At 40.3% G+C, this 23,714-nt stretch overlaps 1 protein-coding gene and 1 long non-coding RNA gene across 2 annotated transcripts; one reads left to right on the top strand and one right to left on the bottom strand.

Moving 5' to 3' along the window:
• On the bottom strand, positions 1 to 2,160 carry LOC135474826 (uncharacterized). Its single transcript, XR_010445013.1, has 3 exons — positions 2,013 to 2,160; positions 1,412 to 1,546; positions 1 to 117 (listed from the first exon to the last, which is right to left on the bottom strand). It is a non-coding gene; the product is annotated as an uncharacterized LOC135474826 (long non-coding RNA).
• A 4,256-nt stretch (positions 2,161 to 6,416) lies between these two features.
• Positions 6,417 to 22,629, top strand: LOC135474844 (solute carrier family 2, facilitated glucose transporter member 1-like). The gene is made up of 11 exons (XM_064754459.1): positions 6,417 to 6,524; positions 8,959 to 9,119; positions 10,365 to 10,489; positions 10,737 to 10,907; positions 11,647 to 11,754; positions 13,830 to 13,918; positions 14,127 to 14,225; positions 15,650 to 15,862; positions 16,232 to 16,307; positions 16,923 to 17,050; positions 21,129 to 22,629. Exons 2-11 carry the CDS (start codon positions 9,073 to 9,075, stop codon positions 21,312 to 21,314), a joined length of 1,242 nt encoding a protein of 413 aa, XP_064610529.1. The 5' UTR covers positions 6,417 to 6,524; positions 8,959 to 9,072; the 3' UTR covers positions 21,315 to 22,629.
• The last annotated feature ends 1,085 nt before the right edge of the window (positions 22,630 to 23,714 follow it).

Here is a 23,714-nt window from a genome sequence, read left to right on the forward strand (position 1 = left end):
TCGGTGTTTTTTAATTACCGTATTTTTTAATTCTGCTCCAACTAAGCAAAACAATAGTACATCAGGGGACGGCCAATGTTACAAAATGTATAGGGCGTCTGACGCACCACTGTGTGTCTGAAAAGCAAACAAAACAGGATTTGTTGAAAATAAAATATAAATTACAAGAAACCTGCGCGGATGTATGTACAACAGGAACAAAATATATGCTAGCTAAGATGCATGTTAAGTCACTGATTAGCTATGACCATCGGGCGTTTAACCAAGAGATGGCGTGATCAGGAGGTCTGTTAGGTATCTGCCTAAGGTTGCTGGTCCACCTCAAGCACATGGGTTTTCTCCACTAGTATACCTACATTCACATAACTGAACAAACAAACCCGAGCTCTTCGTTTAACACCAATCAATCAAAACACAAATAAATCGAAATCTATATATGGATAGAAAGGTGGCGCAGCTGACATCGAAACGTCGTATGAATTAACATGCCCTTAAATCGAAAAGTACTGCAAGTACTGCAAGCTTCTACGTTAAACTGACCCGCACAAAACCGTATTCATGTAGGTATTTTGTCGGTAAAGAATCCCAAGCGCCTACAGTTAGTCAAGTAGTTTACTGATTCACTGGCCTACGCTTCCTTGTTGGCTTTAGTAGATGTTGGCGCACGAGGGTAGCTCAGTAACCCAGGTGACTCTCACCAATGCAATCGCTGTGAGCTCAAGTCCAGATCATGCTGGGTTCTTCTCCAGATGTACGTGGGAAGACCTTCAGTAACCTGCGGATGGCCGTGGGTTTCCCTGTGGCTTTGCCCTGTGTTCTCCCGCCACAACGCTCTCCACCGTCGCATAAGTGAAATTTATCTGAGTACGCCATAAAACACAAACCATATATGTACATAAAATCTCTTCCTGTGTCCAGTTGGTTCCTGAGATATTCCGCTTTATCTCTTAAGTCTAAAATAACTGGTTAGACTTGCGAATTCTTTTGGTTAGGTTGCTCTAACACGTCAAAGGGTTTACGTGAATTAATTTCAAAGATATGATGATGATTGTTTCAACTTCTGTCCCAACTTGTCAATGAGTTTATGATATTCAGTTATTTGCAAATGGTTGGTACAACTGGTGCACCAGCTCGTCTAAGATTTATTTATTTATTTGATTGGTGTTTTCTGCGGAACTCAAGCACGCTTATCACTTATACCACGGCGGCCAGCATTATGGAGGGAGGAAACCGGACAGGGCCCGGGGGAAACACATAACCATCCGCAGGCTGCTGGAAAACCTTCCAACTTACCGCCGGAGAGGAAGCCAGCATGAGCTAGACTTGAACTCAATGCGACCGCATTGATGAGAATCTTCACCGCCCCCTTCCCTCCCGTTTGAGGAGTACATTGTATACCGCCATTTCTCACCTGTGTACTAGTGCAGCGTCCTGACCACCTCCACACAGCAGACGTGGTGAGGAACTCCACAGTCGTGATGAGGCTCCACCATAGCGTCACAGTACTCCTGGTGCTGCACACACTTTCCGCCAAAACGTTCACAGTCTGTTACATATCAACAACAAAAACAGCACTAACGAAAGGAATAGCTTCACTGAATGAATGAATTACAGTAACTAAAAGCTATTTGTTATCTTACTTTATTTACAACAAACAAGGAATAATATACATGTATGTTCTGTTTATCCAGAGCAATCGCCACGTGGCTTTGTTCCTTGATGGAGACAATGTCCAAGTTCCAGCTTACATCATATACAACTACATGTAGATTAGGGCATGCGTTTTAAAAAACTGGTATATACCACTTTTTCGTAACATTCAAGCAGTCAGAATTACCTTGTTCCATGGCGTCTCTACTTTAACATTCATGATTTCCGAAAAAACTTCGCGCAACGACTATAGTAGGCCTATGTAACACGTGGCCACATACGTGATGATGCAATATAGGCGTCTTTCATCTCAGCTATTTCAAAATACGTATATATACCTACAGATGTGCAATACTGATTACCTGTTTGTGAGGTGACAAAGGCTGAGGCCGTCACGCTGAAAACCGTGATGACCAATAAAAAACAACAGATCCTGTTCCATGCCATCTTGGTAAAATGGTGAATGGAGGATACGAACTGTAGAATATGTACTTCAAACGTATGTGTGTGTCTCCGTTGACCCAAGTTAATGGAATATTCTGCCTTACGGCAGCCCACTCCGGCCACATTTTACAGACAGTGAACAGAAGCATACATGACCGTGTCTAGTGCATACATTTTTGTCATTGGTCCATTACATATTTTGTTACATAACAAAACCTAAAATAAGAGCTTCAGTCGTGGTCTACTGTCTTGCTTTATCGATGATCATATTCAAAATCTGTTCCCTTTTGGTCAGATAATTACATGTGCCTTGTTAAATAAAGGTCAGTCCATACAAAAGTCTTCTGTCTGAAATGTTCTATACCTATAGCCTAGAATGATTGTACCGATACGTGACTGAGTACTCGTGAGAAAAAGACATTTGTGTGTCCCGAATACAGTCTGGCCTGGATATCAATGTATAGCGTGCACAAACCCTATAAGTGTAATTTGGATTAAATGGTATAGTTTACTCTGGCATTTTTGCAGGTAGTTTTTAGTTTCGTTCAACAGAAAACGTCAATCGCATATTTAGACTCGTTTGCTCAAAAATCAATATGGCGCCTGATGGGAATGTCAACTGTGAAGACCACAGTCACCGAGGGGATTTGCACGACGCAATGATGTGACCCAGTAGTCTCCACCAACACGATCGCTGTGAGTTTAAGTCCAGCTCATGCTGGCCTTCTCTCCAGTCGTGCGTTGGAAGGTCTGTCATAAACATGCGGATGGTTGTGAGTTTCCTCCCACCATAATGCTGGTTGCCGTCGTATAAGGGAAATATTCTAGAGTACGGTGTAATACATCAATCAAATAAATAAATCAATCAATAGATCAATGAATAAAGACTACACAGCATTACTGCATTTCATCATGCAACATTTGACCGATAACTAGCCTGCACTGTCAACCGCAGTCTGTTGTGGACAACTTGTCTTCCCTGACTGAATTATTTCAGCGCGCTTCTTGATTGGGTAGAGAGATTTTGGGAGGCGTAGCCATCGAACGGTCATTTCTTTTTTCCACTGCTGGAACTAGAGCAGCCATTTTGTACGGAACCGTAAAAGTGACATGGTTAGAAAAAAATTTAAGTAGAAAAAATACACACACATAACTTTGAAAGTGTCAGTTATGTTTTTTTCATAGGTCGTGTTCAGGAGATAATTGACCAACAGAAATGTACAATCTGCCTGGCGGTCTAAGGTCTTCTTGATCGAAGTGTCCTAAACATTGTAAAGGGCAGACTGGACAGGCGTGGGAGGTTAGTATGTTCACCTTTAGGGGTGAATGGGAGCAATTCATTACCATATGCGTGGGCTAGTTAAAATATGAGAAGCGAATGAATGAATGAATGAACGCTTGGGGTTTAACGTCGTACTTATCAGTATTACAGTCATATAACGACGAGAAGACATTATCGGTGTGTGTACATATATGTGTTATGTGTCTTCTTGAGGCAGGACGAGGCCATGCCGCTAAAGCGCTGCCACCACTGAAGTAAGCTTATCGTGCCAAAGACACCAGACATGACACCTCAGCCAGTCACATTTTACTGACACCGTGACAACCAGTCCTGTTTGCTTACTCTTACCTTTCAGTGCTGAGCGCCACGCAAGGCTGCAACAAGTACCATTTTAAAATATTTGATATGACCCGACACGAGTTTGATCACAGGTCTCCCGACTTCGAGGCGGACGCTCTAACCATTCAACCTAAGCAGTCTAGAGAAACGAAGTTATGTACAGTCATGTAGAACTACACACGTAGAGGCCTACTATATGGTGCAGAGCCACGTAACCAGCGAGCATGGTTGACACAATCCATGGAAATATTCAGTTATTTATTCGATTGGCATTTTACGCCGTAGCCATGCAAGAATATTTACATTATAGGTCAAGGCCAGTATTATGGTGGAGGAAATCGGGTAGAGCCTGGGGGAAACCCTCGATCATCTGCAGCTTGCTGACAGACCTTCCAATGTATGACTGGAGAGGAAGCCATCCATAGAAATAGCAACACCGGAAGTTGTAGATTTTGTTAATTAATTAATCCCAATAATTGTGTTTTAAAAATCATTTCATTGTAAAAAGAACATTTTTTTATCAGATGTTTACGGCACCGCGGAAGAGACTTAGGTATATAATTCTTTTATTTTTTTCAGCCATTTTTTTTTAAAAAAGAAAACAAAAAAGCTATTCTGTTTAAACCGGGGAACGTACTTTCCACCGACTTAACCAACCAATCAAAATGTTGAAATTTGAAATAGTAGTTATTAGGCTATAGTTCCTTATAAAAAGACCTCCCTCCATAATGCTGGCCGCCGTCGTATAAGTGAAATATTCTTGAGAACAGCGTAAAACACCAACCAAATAAATAAATAAAATAAATTTATAAAAAGAATTATAAAACTATGTCCTTTTCACGGTTCCATAGATGTTACGGTAGTGTTGAAAAAGTATTTCTGAATACAAATGGAATTTTTTCTGACCTGCAATAGTAATTAAAGGTGGGACATGTTTTGGAGACAGTCGCTCTCTCGGTTACAAAAGCCTGGGACTAATATATCTGTTGTATTCACTGGTCTCAGCTTGAGCGTGCTTTGTTTATTTATTTATTCATTTGATTGGTGTTTTACGCCGTACTCAAGAATATTTCACTTATACGACGGTGGCCAGCATTATGGTGGGAGGAAACCGGGCAGAGCCACGACCATCCGCAGGTTTCTGCCAGACCTTCCCACTTAATTATGGCCGGAGAAAACCTGCTTTGTTTGATTTATTTACTTGACTGATGTTTTACACCGTACTCAAGAATATTTCACTTATGCGACGGCGGCCAGCATTATAGTGGGAGGAAACCGGGGGAAACCCACGAGCATCCGCAGGTTGCTGGAAAACCTTCCCACTTACGGCCGGAGGGGATGCCAGCATGAGATGGACTTCAACTCACAGCGAACGCATCGGTGAGAGGCCTCTGGGTCATTACGCTGTGCTAGCGCGCTAACCAACTGAGCCACGCAGGTCCCTGAGCCTGCTTTGTGTCCTTTAAAGCAGAATACCTCCACTAATGACACAGGCTATGCGAAATAAATCTCGCTTTAATGTTTCTTTCCCTGCTACCCAGCACTAGGCCTAATTATACCTTGTTTGGACAGAGCCCTAGGTTTTCTTTGTTTTCTTCAGCCCACAGGTACGTTTTGCTGCGCCGTGCATTCGACCATCAGTTGGTGCAGGCGTGTAATACGCTTGTACGTAGTCTAGATCGTATGCCCCACCGTGACCGGAAGTGTGTTCTCCCGACATGTGACAGTTGAGTTGTGTGGGGATAATGACAGAACACGAACCTCTACTGAGTGATGGAAATGTCCAAGGACGACGGACAGATGATGAACCGGAGACCAAGGACAGTAAGTAAATCATACGAAGTTTCACACTACTGGCGACAACTTATTGTTTCTTTTCTTCGAGGTGGTTTTTAGATAGACACAAACAACAACAACAACAACACTACTACAGGTTTACACCACATGCCGATTGTGTCAAAAGATATCCAAACTCAGGGGGGTTGATATTGCCGAGCCTGGCGTCAAGCGGATACTTAGTCCTTATTTCTGACTTGAGACCTGTCGCCATGTCTTTTATTCCGTGGCGAAAACCACTTACGTCTAACCAACAGTACAAGCCCAGGAGAGCGCCCAAACCATGGTAAATCTGATACTGATGTAGCCAAATAACCGAGGCAACCAGGCATTTGAAACAGTGAAATAAGGGCGTATAGTCCCATGCAGGTGGCTGTTTCAAGGGCTGTCATTACACTGCGCTGGCAGAGTTTGATTGCCACAGCGGCAACCTATGGTATATCATGCTCTGTTTCACGCCAAACCCATTCTAAATGATGTCTTTTAATCGTCACATTTATTTTGACCCGAATGATGTGGCACAGGAGTAAGATCTCAATCTCCCTGATAGGAAGTGAGTGTGTCCTTCCTGGAATTAAGGCGGACACAGCATCTGTCTTGACCCCAGCTTCTCCTGACATGTAACCCAAAGATGACTTATAGTTAATGCATTAATTAATCTTTTCGACACACTCTCAGGCCTGACTCTCATTATGCAAAATGCTGTTGTTGTGCTGTTGAAAAATTGACCTAAATGAGATGGTTATCCCTGTAATTTCCTGACTTCACTTTGAATGCAATGCACACATGATGTGGCAGATTCAAGAAATAAGGGATATGTTAAAAATTATTTATTGTTTATTTTTCTCCCTGTATTTTTAGGAGACAAGAAGGCTGGAGTGACAAGAAATTTGTTAGTGGCAATAGCAGCCTGTGTTCTTGATCATCGTTTCAGTTTGGTTACAACACCGGTGTGGTGAATGTTCCACAAATTGTAAGTGTGGCTGTCCTTAAGCACAATTATGTATAGGCCTATAGGTATGGTTGTTAGGTTCGTGTCTTAATCAGTAGGCCTAAGGCTAACAGTTAGGGTTTGGAGTTATAAGAGAAAGAAAGCAAATTGACAAATTCAAGGTAATTGTAAACACACTTCCTTCATGGTTATTTCCATAATCCTGGTTGTAGGCAAGTGGTTACAATACACCAGATTTTAGGCAGGTGGTTATCGTACACCCTATTCTACGCAGATGGTTATAGTACACTCAGTTTTAGGCAGGTAATCACAGTACACCAAATTTTAGGCAGGTGGTCCCTGTATACCCAATTTAAGGCAGGTGGTTACAGCACCCCCAGTTTTTAGTTATAATACACCAGATTTTAGGCAGGTGGTTACAGTCCACCTAATTTTAGGCAGGTGGTTACAGTAGACCCAATTTCAGACAGGTGGTCACAGTACACCCAATTTTAGGCAGGTGGTTACAATACACTCAATTTTAGGCGGGTGGTTACTATGCACCAAAATTTTGGGAAGGTGGTACATTACATTCTATTTAGGCAGGTGGTTACAGTACATTGTATGTGTGGAGCTGTAGTCACAGCAGACCATATGTGTAGGTGGATCGCGAATGCATGCCAAGGATGCCTCTGTTTCCGGTTATGCCACCTTATGTGTTGGCAGGTAGTTACAGTATACTGTGTGAGTTAGTATTATTACAGTGCACCATATTTGTAGGTGAGTTACATCACAATGCACCAAACATGCATGTGTGGGCAGATTGTAATACAGTACACTGTATGTGTAGACAGGTATGGATAAGCATGTTATATTACAGTGCACCATATGTGTAGACCTGTTGTTTTACAGTGCACCATATGTGTAGGCAGATGATATTACAGTGCACCATATGTGTAGGCAGATAATATTATAGTGCACCATATGTGTAGGCAGATTATGTTGCCGTATACCATATGTGTAGGCAGATTATATTGCAGTATACCATATGTGTAGGCAGATTATATTGCAGTATACCATAAGTGTAAACAGATGATATTGCAGTGCACCGTATGTGTATCCAGATGATATAATAGGGCACTGTATGTGTAGGCAGATGATATTACAGTGTACCATATGTGTAGGATGGTTATGTTACAGTGTACCATATGTGTAGGCAGATGGTATTACAGTGCACCATATGTGTAGGCAAATTATGTTACAGTGCACCATATGTGTAGGCAAATTATATTACAGTGTGCCATATGTGTAGGTAGATTATATTACAGTGCCTCATGCCTTATGTTGGAAGATCAGTCACCAACCTGCGGACTGTTGAGAAAGTCACAGGCTCTTCCCGGTTTCTATATTACAGTGCATGGTATGTTGAGGCAGGTGGCAGAATGCTTCTTATGACACAGTTGTTTCATGTCTGTCTGTGCATATTTCATGCCTTTGCTAAATGACATGTTAACTAATATATCCATTAGATCACATTATCAGATAACCTAATAGCCTACTGCCCTGTTGGTGTGTTCAGACTCTATATCTTATACAAAGATGTAGAGTCAAGCCCTACATTTACAAGTAGCTATTGTTTGAAGTGGCAGAGATCTTGTCCATGTGGCATACATTATGTGTATGTATGTCATGTCATTGGACAGATTGAGATACACGTAGGCCTACTAACTGCCGTAATACATATGGTGCTACCAGTAACATATTCTTGACTATGGCAAAAAAAACTCAAATCAAATAAGTCTTTACAATTATTTATTGATTTATTTGGTCTTTTACGCCATACTCAAGAATATTTCATACGATGGCAGCCAGCATTATGGTGGGAGGCAATCAGGCAGAGTTCCGAGGGAATCCAACGACCATCTACAGATTTGCTGACAGACCCACCCACGTACTGTCAGAGAGGTCTTAACCATTAAGTGGTAATAATGAAAACACAAGTCCAATAATTAAGAGACTTGTTGCATGTGGATGAAGTGGAATGCTAGAATGCAGCTATTGTTGGTTTGGCTGAATTTGGAATTCGGGAACTTTGTCGGGTGCTTGGTAACTGACAGTGGGCGGGGGTAGCCTGGTGTCCTCCACCTGCACCTGAACTGCTGTCACATAAAGTGAATGGTGGTCTAGTGATTAGCATGCTAGTGCCATGCATTGGCCATTAGCCTCTCACCAATGGTGTCACTGTGAGTTCAAGCCCAGCTCATGCTGGCTTCCTCACTGGTCTTATGCCCTCGAGCAACCTGTCCAGTTTCCTTTCACCATAGTGCTATCTGCATTAAGTATTCATATAACACCAATGAAATTAACAAATAAATAAATGAATATAAGTGAACAATTTGTGAACTGCATAGTGTCCAACACCAGTGAAATATATAAGAATATACTTGTAGAATTTCTGACTATGTTTTTGGTCTAGAGGTTAGAAGAGTTCCTGAATGAGACAGTTGAGCAGCGGTCAGGTCACTTTATCTCCCACTCACTCCTCACCACCCTATGGGCCATCATCGTCTCTATCTATGCTGTGGGTGGAATGATTGGGGGTGTGTCTGCTGGCTACTTTGCTAACAGGTTTGGCAGGTACGCACACTTGATAAAATTAGTGCTTATATGCTGGTGTTATACTCTGATTCTGCAGCACCTCGTAAATTGAAGTTACTTGAATTAAGTTAAATTAGTCATTTGTTTGCTTTTGGTTGAAAGTCTTACTCATGATGGGAGCGGTAGATCCAGGGTCAGTGCTGGGTCGAGTCACACCTAAAACCTTAAAAGAGCAAGTTGTAACTTCCTTGCTGGGCGTTCAGCATGAAGGGGATAGTGCAACGACTGGTTGACCCGTATCAGTTTAATGGCTCAGGCGGAGGGGCTTACTTGCCTTCGGTAAGGCGTCTCATTGAAGCAGCACAAGATAAAAAAGCGGTTGCAAATCTGCCCTGCAACAAGGAGGCACATTACATGCACTCTAAGGATTCTTTCGTTGTCATATGACTGAAAAATTGTTAAGTGCGACGTTAAACCCCAAGCACTCACTCTAACTCAAGAATTTTCCACCTTTGCCATGACAGCCAGTGTTCATGAATTCTGGACAAAGACAATTGATCTTTGGGAAGCTACTGGCAAACTTTCCTGAATGTGATATATGTCATGATTGTGAAAGGCAAGTGGTGTCAAGTGAATGTCATGTATTAAACATGCAAAGAAGCCTCTTATTTCCAAATAACAAAGAAAAATATAAACAGAAAAAATTTGAAACTTCCCTGATTGTAAGCTTTTTAAAGATATTAAAAGATGATATAAACAGAATGTAGTAAAAATAGCGTGAAGATCATTTTCATATGTTTTTAACATTTTAAAGACTTCCATTGGAAAAAAAAGTTGAGAGTTTTAGTTAAAGTTTGTCCTATTCCTTTAATAATGTACATACATACATGTTGGCAGACTTGTTGTGCTTGTGGTGTATATGTAAGATGTAGACTTTTTCTTAGATTTTACTGGAATAGAATTACTTTTGAAAACAGCTTTCAGGAGGATTAATGTGTTTTGATACAATAAGATTTATTTCTTTATTTGATTGTTGTTTTTATGTTATATCGGTACTCAAGAATACTTCTCTTATATTTTATTATCGTGGGAGGAAACCCACAGAGCCCCAAGGAAACCCACGGCCATTCACAGGCTGGTACAATAAGAGAGCAACATGGCACAATAATTAGTGCAGTTCTGTTTAGACCTATTGAGACTATCAATAGTTACTGATATGGAACTATTTCTAATGCTCCAGTTCATCCCAGTCTTTATGAAGTGTGTGGGTTGATCTGTTTTCAGGAAAGGCTCTTTGCTGATGAACAATGGTGTTGTTGTTGTTGCCACTGGCCTGATGGCCTGCAGCAAACTGGCCAAGTCTTACGAGATGCTGATTGTGGGCCGTTTTATCATCGGCCTAAGTGCAGGTATGAAGTCTTTAGGAAATCATATAACTCCATGTATCACTGACTACAAAAGTACCTGCACTGCATGAACAGTCAGCTTAACAGTAGGGCATTAAACACTAATTAAATAAATGGATAAATAAACGAAGCTCCTTGAGTACAGTTTATCCAGTACCAGTAGAAATGAGATATTGAAATGGAAAGTGGTGCTTTTGGTCATTTATTCTTTAACCAATAGCTTTAAGTGACATGTTAATTGTACATGCAGGCGTGAACACAGCGATTGCCCCGCTGTACCTGGCCGAGATTGCCCCTACTGCCTTCAGAGGTCTCACAGGTACCTTCAACCAACTGTCCATCACCACAGGGGTACTGGTGTCAGAACTGATTGGCCAGTCCTTTGCTTTGGGGACAGAAAAGCTGTGGCCAGCACTACTGGGTGAGTCATACATGTGGGCAGTATTGTACAGCTCTACTGGGCAAGTCATACATATGTAGGAAGTATTGTACAGCTCTACTGGGCAAGTCATACACATGGAGGCAGTATTGTACAGCTCTGCTGGGCGAGTCATACACATATAGGCAGTACTGCACAGCTCTACTGGACGGGTCATACACATGTAGGCAGTATTGTACAGCTCTACTGGCCGAGTCATACATATGTAGGCAGTATTGTACAGCTCTACTGGCCGAGTCATACACATATAGGCAGTACTGCACAGCTCTACTGGACGAGTCATACACATGTAGGCAGTATTGTACAGCTCTACTGGGCAAGTCAAACACATACACATGTAGGCAGTATTGTACAGCTCTACTGGGTGAGTCGTACACATGTAGGCAGTATTGTACAGCTCTACTGGGTGAGTCATAGATATGTAGGCAGTATTGTACAGCTCTACTGGGTGAGTCATACATATATACATGTAGGCAGTATTGTACAGCTCTACTGGGCGAGTCATACACATATAGGCAGTATTGTACAGCTCTACTGGGTGAGTCTTACACATATAGGCAGTATTGTACATCTCCACTGTGTGTAACATTGGCAGTATTGTACAGCTCAATTGGGTGTCTCTTATTTCACTGTTGTATGTATCTACTTTTCTCATATATCACTGTTGTATGTATTTACTTGTTTCTTATTTCACTGTTGTACGTATCTCCTTGTTTCATAGGTTTCTCCATAGTTCCTGTGATTTTCCAGCTCATTGTTTTACCCTTCTGCCCAGAAACCCCCAGATTTCTGATACTAAATAAAGGACTGGATGAGGAGGCCAGAACAGGTAAGCCCAGCACCTCCATTTATACATACCCTAAATGACCCTCAAATTTCGCCACAAAAGTGCATTTTAGAGGCTAATAAATATCACAAAATATTATTTTTGGCACAGTATGTTACAATTTTCCAGTAGAATATCATCCCATGTTCCAAGCAAACCGCAAAACCCTTTTCTAAAATCAATAGAATTCTCAGAAACAGGAGAAATTGGCAAGTCAGTCATGGACGAAATTTATGGTTATTTATTATGGAGAGTATGTTTGCTTGTACATGTCAAGACTTATCTCATTTTATTAGCTCGCCTTACAGAGATATTGTGAAAGGTGGATCAGATACTGTCGGTGGCAGTGGCGGTATCAGTGTTGGTGTCCAGCTTGGTTAAAGTTTTTGGCCAGTCTTAGGGTTACAGTGGCTACCCTTCGTACACAGCTAGCCAATCATAGGGTTACAGTGGCTACCCGTCGTACACAGCTAGCCAATCATAGAGTTACAGTCGCCTCCAGTAGTACACAGATAGCCAATCATAGGGTTACAGTGGCCTCCTGTAGTACACAAGTAGCCAATCATAGAGTTACAGTGGCCACCCGTAGTACACAGATAGCCAAACATAGGGTTACAGTCACCACCAGTAGTACACAGATAGCCAATCATAGGGTTACAGTGGCCTCCCGTAGCCACCCATAGTACACAGATAGCCAATCATAGGGTTACAGTAGCCACCTGTAGTACACAGCTAGCCAATCATAGGGTTACAGTGGCCACCCATAGTACACAGCTAGCCAATCATAGGGTTACAGTGGCCACCCGTAGTACACAGCTAACCAATCATAGGGTTGAAGTGGCCACCTGTAGTACACAGATAGCCAATCATAGGGTTACAGTAGCCACCCGTAGTACACAGCTTACCAATCATAGGGTTAAAGTGGCCACCTGTAGTACACAGATAGCCAATCATAGGGTCACAGTAGCCTCCCGTAGCCACCTGTAGTACACAGATAGCCAATCATAGTGTTACAGTAGCCACCCGTAGTACACAGCTAGCCAATCATAGGGTTACAGTGGCCACCTGTAGTACACAGCTAGCCAATCATAGGGTTACAGTGGCCACCCGTAGTACACAGATAGCCAAACATAGGGTTACAGTGGCAACACAGATTTGCATATCCTGCATATCAAAGACCAAGGAAGTCTTTTACTTCTCAGGTCAACATTTTTCTCAGCTATTCACAGGGTTGCAGTTACCACCTATAGTATACGGACTGCCAAATGAAGTTCCCGATTTGCATATCGAAGATGTGTGTGGTATGTGTGTGCATAAACTCCCTACAGTGTCTTTTTACCACCACAATGATTTACAACTCCATAACATATGAAGTCACTGCTCTGCAATCCTTACACATACGATAAACATTCATAGTTGTGACAGTGTAATAATTTTGGCCTTTAATGTTGATTTAATAGCAGGAACTTAGCACTATGTAGTTGGAGGATAATATCTGTGTATGACAGCGTTGATCATTCCTCTTTTTTGGCTGGTTTAGAGGGCAATATTTGAATGTATCACATGACTTGAACATTACCAACTGATCAATCTGGTGAGCCACTGGAATTCTCTGAATGCCTTGTTTTGTTAGGCTTCATGAAGTGGGAGTGTCTGTTGAGAGGTTCAGATGCTTTCAGACTGTACATTGTTACAATCTCTAACAAGACTTTTTGACATTACCATAATCCTAAAAAGTATAAAAGCGATTGGAAAAACAGTTTTCTCACTTTGGATGATTTTGTATTAAAAGCTTTTTATAGTATTGACATACATATGATAACAATAGGAGTGTTATTTGTCTTTGTCATTTTGAGTGTAATATTAATTTTTGTAATAAAGTTTTGGGATTTTCCAGTAGAATTTGCCCTTCCTCTGTTCATTTAACACATCAGATAGTTCTGTGTTATCAACACGTGACAAACAAACCTGTTTTCCTCTTCTTTTCATCATACTGTGCTCACCGGGTTTGAAGCTGAAATATTAAACAGTCATTAAACCTCAATCATTTGTTGATTTTCTTTTCTTTTCCTGTTCAGCTCTTACATGGCTACGGGGCTCTTCCAATGTGACAGACGAGGTGGAAGAAATGAGGCGGGAAAGAGAAGAGGCCAGTCGGCAGGAGAAGGTCAGGTGACAAACTGCCAGCCCGAAACAGTCAAAGTGAAACCTATTGTCTTTTTAAAGAGTCCTAACTTTTGAAAATCACTTTTGTTGAAAGTAGTTTAGAAATCACTGTGGTCTTTGTGCTTGCTAAAGATATTCATCTAGAAGTACATTGAGTTGAAAGTTGTGTTGGCTTCTGATGAGTGTAATTCTCCGTTGACTGTTAACAGTTCAGTGTACGGAATCTGCTGGTAGACCCATTCCTGCGCCATGCCCTCATCATCAGCTTGGTCATGCAACTCTCTCAGCAGTTCTCAGGGATTAATGCTGTAAGTGATAGGAAACCTCCTGTAGTAAGCTCAGGTACATACTTTGTACATGTCCTCATTTACGTCTTATGGCAGTGTCCAAGCCACCGTGGACCTTGTTGAATTTATGAGTCAGTGTATTACTGTTTGAAGGGAAATATGCATATGATTTGCAGTGCTGTAGTAAAGTTTATACGTGTACATTTAAGATGATACAATTTCCATTACCTAAATTTGTGAAGATGGTAATGGCATAAGGTGAAGGGAAGATGGTACTGTTGTAAGGTGAAGGGAAGGTGTTATTGGTATAAAGGGAAGAGAAGATGGTAAGGTCAAATTAAGGTGAAGGGAAGATGGTAAGGTCAAATTAAGGTGAAGGGAAGATGGTATTAAATGGCATATTAAGGTGAAGGGAAGGCGGTACTGGCACAAGGTGAAAGGAAGACGGCAATGACATAAGGTGATTATGATTATGATTGGTGTTTTACGCCGTACTCAAGAATATTTCACTTATACGACGGCGGCCAGCATTATGGTGGGTGGAAACCGGGCAGAGCCCGGGGGAAACCCACGACCATCCGCAGGTTGCTGGCAAACCTTCCCACGTACGGCCGGATAGGAAGGCAGCATGAGCTGGTCTTGAACTCACAGCGACCGCATTGGTGAGAGGCTTCTGGGTCATTACGCAGCGCTAGCGCGCTAACCGACTGAGCCACACATAAGGTGAAGGGAAGACAGTAATAGCATCAAGTGAAGGGAAGATGGTAATGGCACATTAAGGTAAGGGAAGGTGTTAATGGCATAAGGTAAAGAGAAGACGGTAACAGCATATTTGGGTGAAGGGAAGATGGTGTTAAATGTCATATTAAGGTGAAGGGAAGGTGGTAATGGTGTAAGGTGAAGATGGTAATGGCATACGGCGAAGGGAAGATGATATTGGTGTGAGGTGAAGGGAAGATGGTAATGGCATAAGGTGAAGGGAAGATAATAATAGCATAAGGTGACAGGAAGATTGTAATGGTATATTAACGCAAGGAGAAAATGGTAATAACAAAAGGTGACTGGAATGTGGTAATTGCATAAGGGAAAGGGAAGACTGTATAGTATTGATGTTGCAAAGGGAAGATGGTAAAGGCATGATGTAAAAGGAAGATGCAGGTGAGGTCATGAGCTGAAGATAAGATGGTATTTAATAACATGAGACTATTAAAGTGAGGATGGTAATGGTGTACAAAGGGGAACATAAGATGATAATGGCTTATGGTGAAGGGGAGATGGTAATTAATGACAACAGAAATGTCTCTGTGTACAGTGTAGTACAACATTGTATCCTTGTGTGTCGCCATGATATGTCTGAACAATTGCCGATGTGGCGTTAAGCCGTAATTATTCATGTACTCGTAAGTTTTACTTTGACATATTTGGAGTTTTCTGTTTCTATCCAGGTAATTTATTACTCAACTGACATATTTGAAGGAGCTAATTTATCGGAAGCGGTATCGAAATATGCGACTCTTGGCACAGGGGTTATAAATGTCCTGATGACGCTGATATCAGCACTGATTGTGGACAGGGCTGGCAGGCGTACACTTCACCTGATTGGCTTAGGGGGAATGTTTGTATTCACTACAGTGCTATCCTTAGCACTTATTTTCAAGGTAATTGTATGTTTCATACACTGTGCAATGTGCATAAATTTGGTTTTTAATAATTCATTTGAATTGGGTTGTAAATGTTGTACCTGTACATAAACCATGTTAATGTGGTCATAATCCAAATATCTTCAAGCAGAATTTGTCATACAAGAATTTTTAAATGTGATAGATTGTTTCCATTTCCAGTTGTTGATATTATTTATAAATCCAAACCCGTTTTTTCCTGCCACAAGTTTTGCTGTTTTAATGTTTCTTCTTCAGTTTTGACCTGTTTGTTTTGTTTGTGATAATAAAACACATGTGTTGCATTTTACCAGTACTGTAAGTTTCTTACCACATCAGTAATCAATAATCAATAATTTCTCACCACAGGACTCTGTCAGCTGGTTTTCCTACCTTAGCATTGTGTCCATCACTTTTTACATCATCTTCTTCGCAACTGGACCAGGTGCGTCAGATAAATCATCAGGAGTTGAATGTATAAAACTGAATATAGTTCTTTTTTTTATATACTGATGGAGCATCCTTTACATCAGATATGATCTTTTCTCCCCAAAAGGTTGTCACAGAAATCATGTTGTTCCAACTTTCATTAACTTGAAAATTGTGTGGCAGTTTGTAAAAATCTCACAATTTTTGGCAAATGAATTCTGTTTTGCTGCTGTGTCATATATGAACACTATCTGAGTTATAAATCTAATATTTACTGGATAGATTCACATGTATAAGTTTGGTTTGTGTACAATTGTATCCCTGATCTATTACATGTACTTTGTTTGTTCAGAGCTGTACAGAGGATGTATGTTCATAAGTTTGGTTCATGTACTGTTTTATCCCTGATCTATTACATGTACTTTGTTTGTTCAGAGCTGTACAGAGGATGTATGTTCATAAGTTTGGTTCATGTACTGTTTTATCCCTGATCTATTACACGTACATTGTATGTCCGCAGCTGTACAGAGGATGTATGTTCATAAGTTTGGTTCGTGTACAATTGTATCCCTGATCTATTACATGTACATTGTTTGTCCAGAACTGTACAGAGGATGTATAATCATTTCAGGTTCTATTCCGTGGTTTATTGTGGCTGAGCTCTTTGCGCAGGGTCCGCGGCCTGCAGCTGTCAGCTTGTCCGTCCTTGTCAACTGGTTTGCGAACTTTACAGTAGGACTAGGCTTCCCAGAGGTCAAGGTAATTTCTTTTTTGTTTTATTTTATTGCTTGTCATGTTGGAATTTTACAAACGTCATTTGTGGCATGGATGTATAAAATCCTTCTTGATGTACATTTGGTGAGTGGATGTATGAAATCCACCTTGATGTACATTTGTGGTGTGGATGTATGAAATCCATCTTGATGTACATTTGTGGTGTGGATGTATGAAATCCACCTTGATGTACATTTGTGGTGTGGATGTATGAAATCCACCTTGATGTACATTTGTGGTGTGGATGTATGAAATCCATCTTGATGTACATTTGTGGTGTGGATGTATGAAATCCACCTTGATGTACATTTGTTGTGTGGATGTATGAAATCCATCTTGATGTACATTTGTGGTGTGGATGTATGAAATCCATCTTGATGTACATTTGTGGTGTGGATGTATGAAATCCGCCTTGATGTACACTTGTGGTGTGGATGTATGAAATCCGCCTTGATGTACATTTGTGGTGTGGATGTATGAAATCTGCCTTGATGTACATTTGTGGATGTATGAAATCCATCTTGATGTACATTTGTGGTGTGGATGTATGAAATCTGCCTTGATGTACATTTGTGGTGTGGATGTATGAAATTCGCCTTGATGTACATTTGTGGTGTGGATGTATGAAATCTGCCTTGATGTACATTTGTGGTGTGGATGTGTGAAATCCATCTTGATGTACATTTGTGGTGTGGATGTATGAAATCCATCTTGATGTACATTTGTGGTGTGGATGTATGAAATCCATCTTGATGTACATTTGTGGTGTGGATGTATGAAATCCATCTTGATGTACATTTGTGGTGTGGATGTATGAAATCTGCCTTGATGTACATTTGTGGTGTGGATGTATGAAATCCATCTTGATGTACATTTGTGGTGTGGATGTATGAAATCTGCCATGATGTACATTTGTGGTGTGGATGTATGAAATCCATCTTGATGTACATTTGTGGTGTGGATGTATGAAATCCGCCTTGATGTACATTTGTGGTGTGGATGTATGAAATCTGCCTTGATGTACATTTGTAGTGTGGATGTATGAAATCTGCCTTGATGTACATTTGTGGTGTGGATGTATGAAATCTGCCTTGATGTACATTTGTGGTGTGGATGTATGAAATCTGCCTTGATGTACATTTGTGGTGTGGATGTATGAAATCCATCTTGATGTACACTTGTGGTGTGGATGTATGAAATCCGGCTTGATGTACATTTGTGGTGTGGATGTATGAAATCCGCCTTGATGTACATTTGTGGTGTGGATGTATGAAATCCATCTTGATGTACATTTGTGGTGTGGATGTATGCAATCTGCCTTGATGTACATTTGTGGTGTGGATGTATGAAATCCATCTTGATGTACATTTGTGGTGTGGATGTATGAAATCAGCCTTGATGTACATTTGTGGTGTGGATGTATGAAATCCGCCTTGATGTACATTTGTGGTGTGGATGTATGAAATCCGCCTTGATGTACATTTGTAGTGTGGATGTATGCAATCTGCCTTGATGTACATTTGTGGTGTGGATGTATGAAATCCATCTTGATGTACATTTGTGGCGTGGATGTATGAAATCCGCCTTGATGTACATTTGTGGTGTGGATGTATGAAATCCGCCTTGATGTACATTTGTGGTGTGGATGTATGAAATCCGCCTTGATGTACATTTGTGGTGTGGATGTATGAAATCCGCCTTGATGTACATTTGTGGTGTGGATGTATGAAATCCGCCTTGATGTACATTTGTGGTGTGAATGTATGAAATCCGCCTTGATGTACATTTGTGGTGTGGATGTATAAAATCCACCTTGATGTACATTTGTGGTGTGGATGTATGAAATCCATCTTGATGTACATTTGTGGTGTGGATGTATGAAATCCGCTTTGATGTACACTTGTGGTGTGGATGTATAAAATCCGCCTTGATGTACATTTGTGGTGTGGATGTATGAAGTCCGCCTTGATGTACATTTGTAGTGTGGATGTGTGAAATCCATCTTGATGTACATTTGTGGTGTGTACATGTGGTTTGTGCATGCAGGGCCTAATCCAGCCCTTCTTAGTGTCCGATTACCAGATGCTGCTGTTCCCTCGGAGTGCCCTGTGCGTCCAAAAATATAATTTGGCAAATATAATTTCCGTGTGGTGAAAGCAATTTGTTGTCCCTTCTCCACAGTGGCAAAAGCAATGGATGCCTTTCAACTTCAGTTGTTTAGGTTTAAAGTTCGCAAATTTACTCAAATTTAATATTGGATCCAGAATCAAGAAGGAATATTTGACTTCAGTGTGAAAGAACTTGGTTATGAAAACTTTAAAGAGCAATTAAAATCGGAAATGTATGCCCTTAAGCAGGTGACGAAAATTTGACCTGCAATAATTCAATTAACATTCAGATTATGCAGGCCGGGAATTACTTTCCAAAAAAAAAAAAAATCCGACTGACCGACCCGACATCAAAAAAACAGTGTTTGTTACCCGCAACAAACAATTTCTTAATGATGGCGTGGGGTAGCTATGATACAATGTGATGATCAAATCCACATGTCATCTGGGATATCTCCACATATCAGTAAATACAAGCCATCCTTAGACTGAATTTTTGGGCTAGGTACATGTTGTGGTGTGGACGTGAGGTGGAGGTCTACCATAGGAACAGAGGCCCTTAAAAATGTATGAAAATTGAAATATTCTACAATGAGGTGTCCTTCATCGGTGGTTTTTATGATGGCCGACCATTCGCAGGTTGCTGGCAGACTTTTCTGTATACGACCAGTGAGGAAGCCCGCATGAGTTGCACTTCAACTGACAGCAGCAGGATTGGGCATACATGTAGGATGATTGTTATGTTTGTACCAGCAGTATGGGCAATATGCTTGTGACATTAATCCTTTACTAAGGTGATTTTCCTGTTACTTCCATAATGTGACAGTAAACCTGTAGTATGGCGATGACCTTGTTACTTTCTTTGTGACATGCTTGTAGTATGATGATGTGCTTGTTACTTCCTTTGTGACATTGCCTGATTTGTTTTCAGGATGCCATTGGTCGCTATACATTCATCATCTTTGCTGTCTAACACTAGCCTGATTTGTTTTCAGGATGCCATTGGTCTCTACACATTCACCATCTTTGCTGCCTAACACTAGTCCGGTTTGTTTTCAGGATGCCATTGGTCCCTATACATTCACCATCTTTGCTGCTTAACACTAGTCAGGTTTGTTTTCAGGATGCCATTGGTCCCTAAACATTCATCATCTTTGCAGCCTAACACTAGTCTGGTTTGTTTTCAGGATGCCATTGGTCCCTACACATTCACCATCTTTGCTGCCTAACACTAGCCTGGTTTGTTTTCAGGCTGCCATTGGTCCCTATACATTCATCATCTTTGGTGCCTAACACTAGTCTGGTTTGTTTTCAGGATGCCATTGGTCCCTAAACATTCATCATCTTTGCAGCCTAACACTAGTCTGGTTTGTTTTCAGGATGCCATTGGTCCCTACACATTCACCATCTTTGCTGCCTAACACTAGCCTGGTTTGTTTTCAGGATGCCATTGGTCCCTACACATTCACCATCTTTGCTGCCTAACAGTAGTCTGGTTTGTTTTCAGGATGCCATTGGCCCCTATACATGCATCATCTTTGCTGCCTAACACTAGTCTGGTTTGTTTTCAGGATGCCAGTGGTCCTTACACATTCACCATCTTTGCTGCCTAACACTAGACTGGTTTGTTTTCAGGATGCCATTGGTCACTATACATTCACCATCTTTGCTGTCTAACACTAGTCTGGTTTGTTTTCAGGATGCCATTGGTCCCTACACATTCATCATCTTTGCAGCCTAACACTAGTCTGGTTTGTTTTCAGGATGCCATTGGTCCCTATACATTCATCATCTTTGCTGCCTAACACTAGTCTGGTTTGTTTTCAGGATGCCATTGGTCCCTATACATTCACCATCTTTGCTGCCTAACGCTAGTCTGGTTTGTTTTCAGGATGCCATTGGTCCCTATACATTCACCATCTTTGCTGCCTAACACTAGTCTGGTTTGTTTTCAGGATGCCATTGGTCCCTATACATTCATCATCTTTGCTGTCCTCTTGGCATTATTCTGGCTCTTCACATTTTTCCGAGTTCCGGAGACAAAAGGAAGAACAATAGAAGAGATACAGAACCTGTTCAAAGCTACCAGAGCTCCAGTTTTATACCGTGAAATTAATGTCACTGAGGAAGACATAGGTTAACTCTAGAAGTGTATAGCGTCCCTTTGTGGGAAAACCATGTGAGATTAATGTTGTGCTATATTAAAGTTTTGGAATAAGATATATTTTGTTAAATCAAAACCACACATACATTAAATAACCTTAAGACAAAGTCAAGAAAGAAAAGAGTTCTGAGTTAAAGTTTATATCAATGTCACCTAATAACTTAATCCTTCAGCTCTGACTGACATGACAATATTCCTATATAGAGAGTTTAAAGTTAACATAAAAGCTCATTTGATCCCAGAAAAATCTGGGAGATTTGAATGATTTTACTTTTTATTTAGTACAGGTCGTATAAACGAAAATAGAAATAAAAACAAAACAAAAACAAATCTCATTAATAAGAGTGATTGCAGCTTTCAAAACCTGTGAAAAAACATTAACAAGTATCACAATTTCATGTATCAATGATCATTTAGATTTGTTGCAAATTTGTCATTTTGTTCAATTTTCACCTAAATCTTTTGTAAATATCAGCTGTCACATACAGCATTCACAATCCATGTAACTGTGTAACCATAGAAAATCTCAGTGATAAAATTCTCCATCTTCATCTAAATCTAACGGTTAATTCCATGAGATTTGTTTTTAGTCCAAATAACTAAGCCATGATATCAAAGTGCACTGCCAAAAATAGGGTACTTAACAGATTTGATTTCATTTTATTTTTGCAAAATAACTGATCTTAATTTTTTGAGGGAATCCTCACAGATGAGAAAACATTTAAATGCGATTGTAACGTGATATTTATTTATTTATTTTATTAATGTTATATTTTGTGTAATTGGAAATATGACGGGTACACAAATTTTAAAATATTACGCACAATGTAAATGTGTGTGTAAAAAGGAAATATCGCCTAAGGGAGGTAACTCTGGAGGTAATAATAATTGTTAACGGTAGAATGCCCTCATTCCAAAATTGCTAAATATCGGTGTTATCTGCCCCAAAGTGAGATCGGCAGATGCCATTTAGAGAGTCAGTTTTAAGTTGTAGTATTATAGGGCTTACCCGTTTTTGATGTAGCAGAGAGTCTAGTGCTGAAAATGGGTCGAGTGATCTTGGCATGGTGATTTGGAGCATTACTCTGAGGCAGCTTGTTTGAATACCTGGACAGAGCCTGTTTTTGGTACTAGAACCTGTGTTATGTCCAGAAAGCGGCATCCCTAATAATGATGATACTATGACCGAAAGTCGGCTGTGTGATAATGCATGGTCTTCTTAAATCGTAGCCACAATAACATACATGAATACAAACAAACATACACAGGCAAAACTTCAAAAAAAAAAAAAAAAAAAAAAAAAGATGGAGACAGAAACCACAAAGTGAATGTGCATTCAGCTGGTGTATTGTTACATTGTTGATATTGTTACACTGTTGATGTTGTTACACAACAAACATGACAAAGGGCTAAACATGGCATTCTCAGAACCAAGTAAGGGCTCCAAGTGAATTTCATTCGTGGATTCGTGAAAGGGAAGAAAACGATTTAAGAACACTTTATTATACTCTAATATGTGGATGTATGCAAAGAATTTAGTTTCATTCCAACTATCTTGAAATGGGTTGCAATTAATTTTTAATCTTAATTTTTCATAAGGTGGCCTGCTTAATAACGAGGAATAATGTACTTATGTTGTTTAATAACAATTACATATAGGAGGCAGGTTGTCCTGTCTTCAGACTATTGCAAAAGCAGATGTGCTATATTCTTTATTTTCATCAGAATTTTGACAACAATCAGAAGTTTAATGTCAACATTTAGCAGTATTATGAAGAATCAAAATAACTTAAGGGTGTGGGGAACTGTGGATACCACATGTTGGCGGTATAAATTTGTATCAAACAATTTTGAGTTTTGTATTTTCTTATGCCGGCAGTCTTTAAGCTATAATTTATGAAGCTTTGAATTTATGTTAAACTAAAGATCAAGGCTTCAAATGTAAGTGAACTGCACCAGACAGGCCTCCAAAAAAATAATATCTAAAAATACATTCATTGTTTTTTTAGGCTTTGTATGGGAGTAAAATGCATCAGAATGTTTGAATTCTTAGTTGGGCGTATGGAACGTGCATTCTGCCAGTGTTCGGGGGTATCTGACGTCACAAGCAGTTTTACCAGCACAATCATTTCAGCGCATAAGTGAAAGATGACAGAAATAATTTTCCTACACAAAAATATAAAGAAAAAAAAATATAAAATAAATATACCGGTAACTAAGAAAAACAAGTGGAAGTGTTTTTTACATATCGATCGTTTGCAGTTGTCGGTCTGATCAACTTCTTTACTGCATTTTTAGTCTTTCTTTTAATTTGGTATTTCAATTGGTGTGTTTTGAGTAAATTTCGTGGTCTTTGTAACGTGAACCATTTTATATC

The sequence above is a fragment of the Liolophura sinensis genome, chromosome 9 (genome assembly GCF_032854445.1).
Source record: "Liolophura sinensis isolate JHLJ2023 chromosome 9, CUHK_Ljap_v2, whole genome shotgun sequence".
In the NCBI taxonomy this organism is placed as follows: Eukaryota; Metazoa; Mollusca; class Polyplacophora; order Chitonida; family Chitonidae; genus Liolophura; species Liolophura sinensis.

Bases quoted from the DNA above. Each gene is read 5' to 3' on its own strand.
- LOC135474844 (XM_064754459.1), top strand. From the start codon at position 9,073: ATGATTGGGGGTGTGTCTGCTGGCTACTTTGCTAACAGGTTTGGCAG. The intron at 11,755-13,829 runs GTAAGCCCAGCA...TTTCCTGTTCAG, and splicing joins GGATGAGGAGGCCAGAACAG to CTCTTACATGGCTACGGGGC. The intron at 16,308-16,922 runs GTGCGTCAGATA...TAATCATTTCAG, and splicing joins CTTCTTCGCAACTGGACCAG to GTTCTATTCCGTGGTTTATT.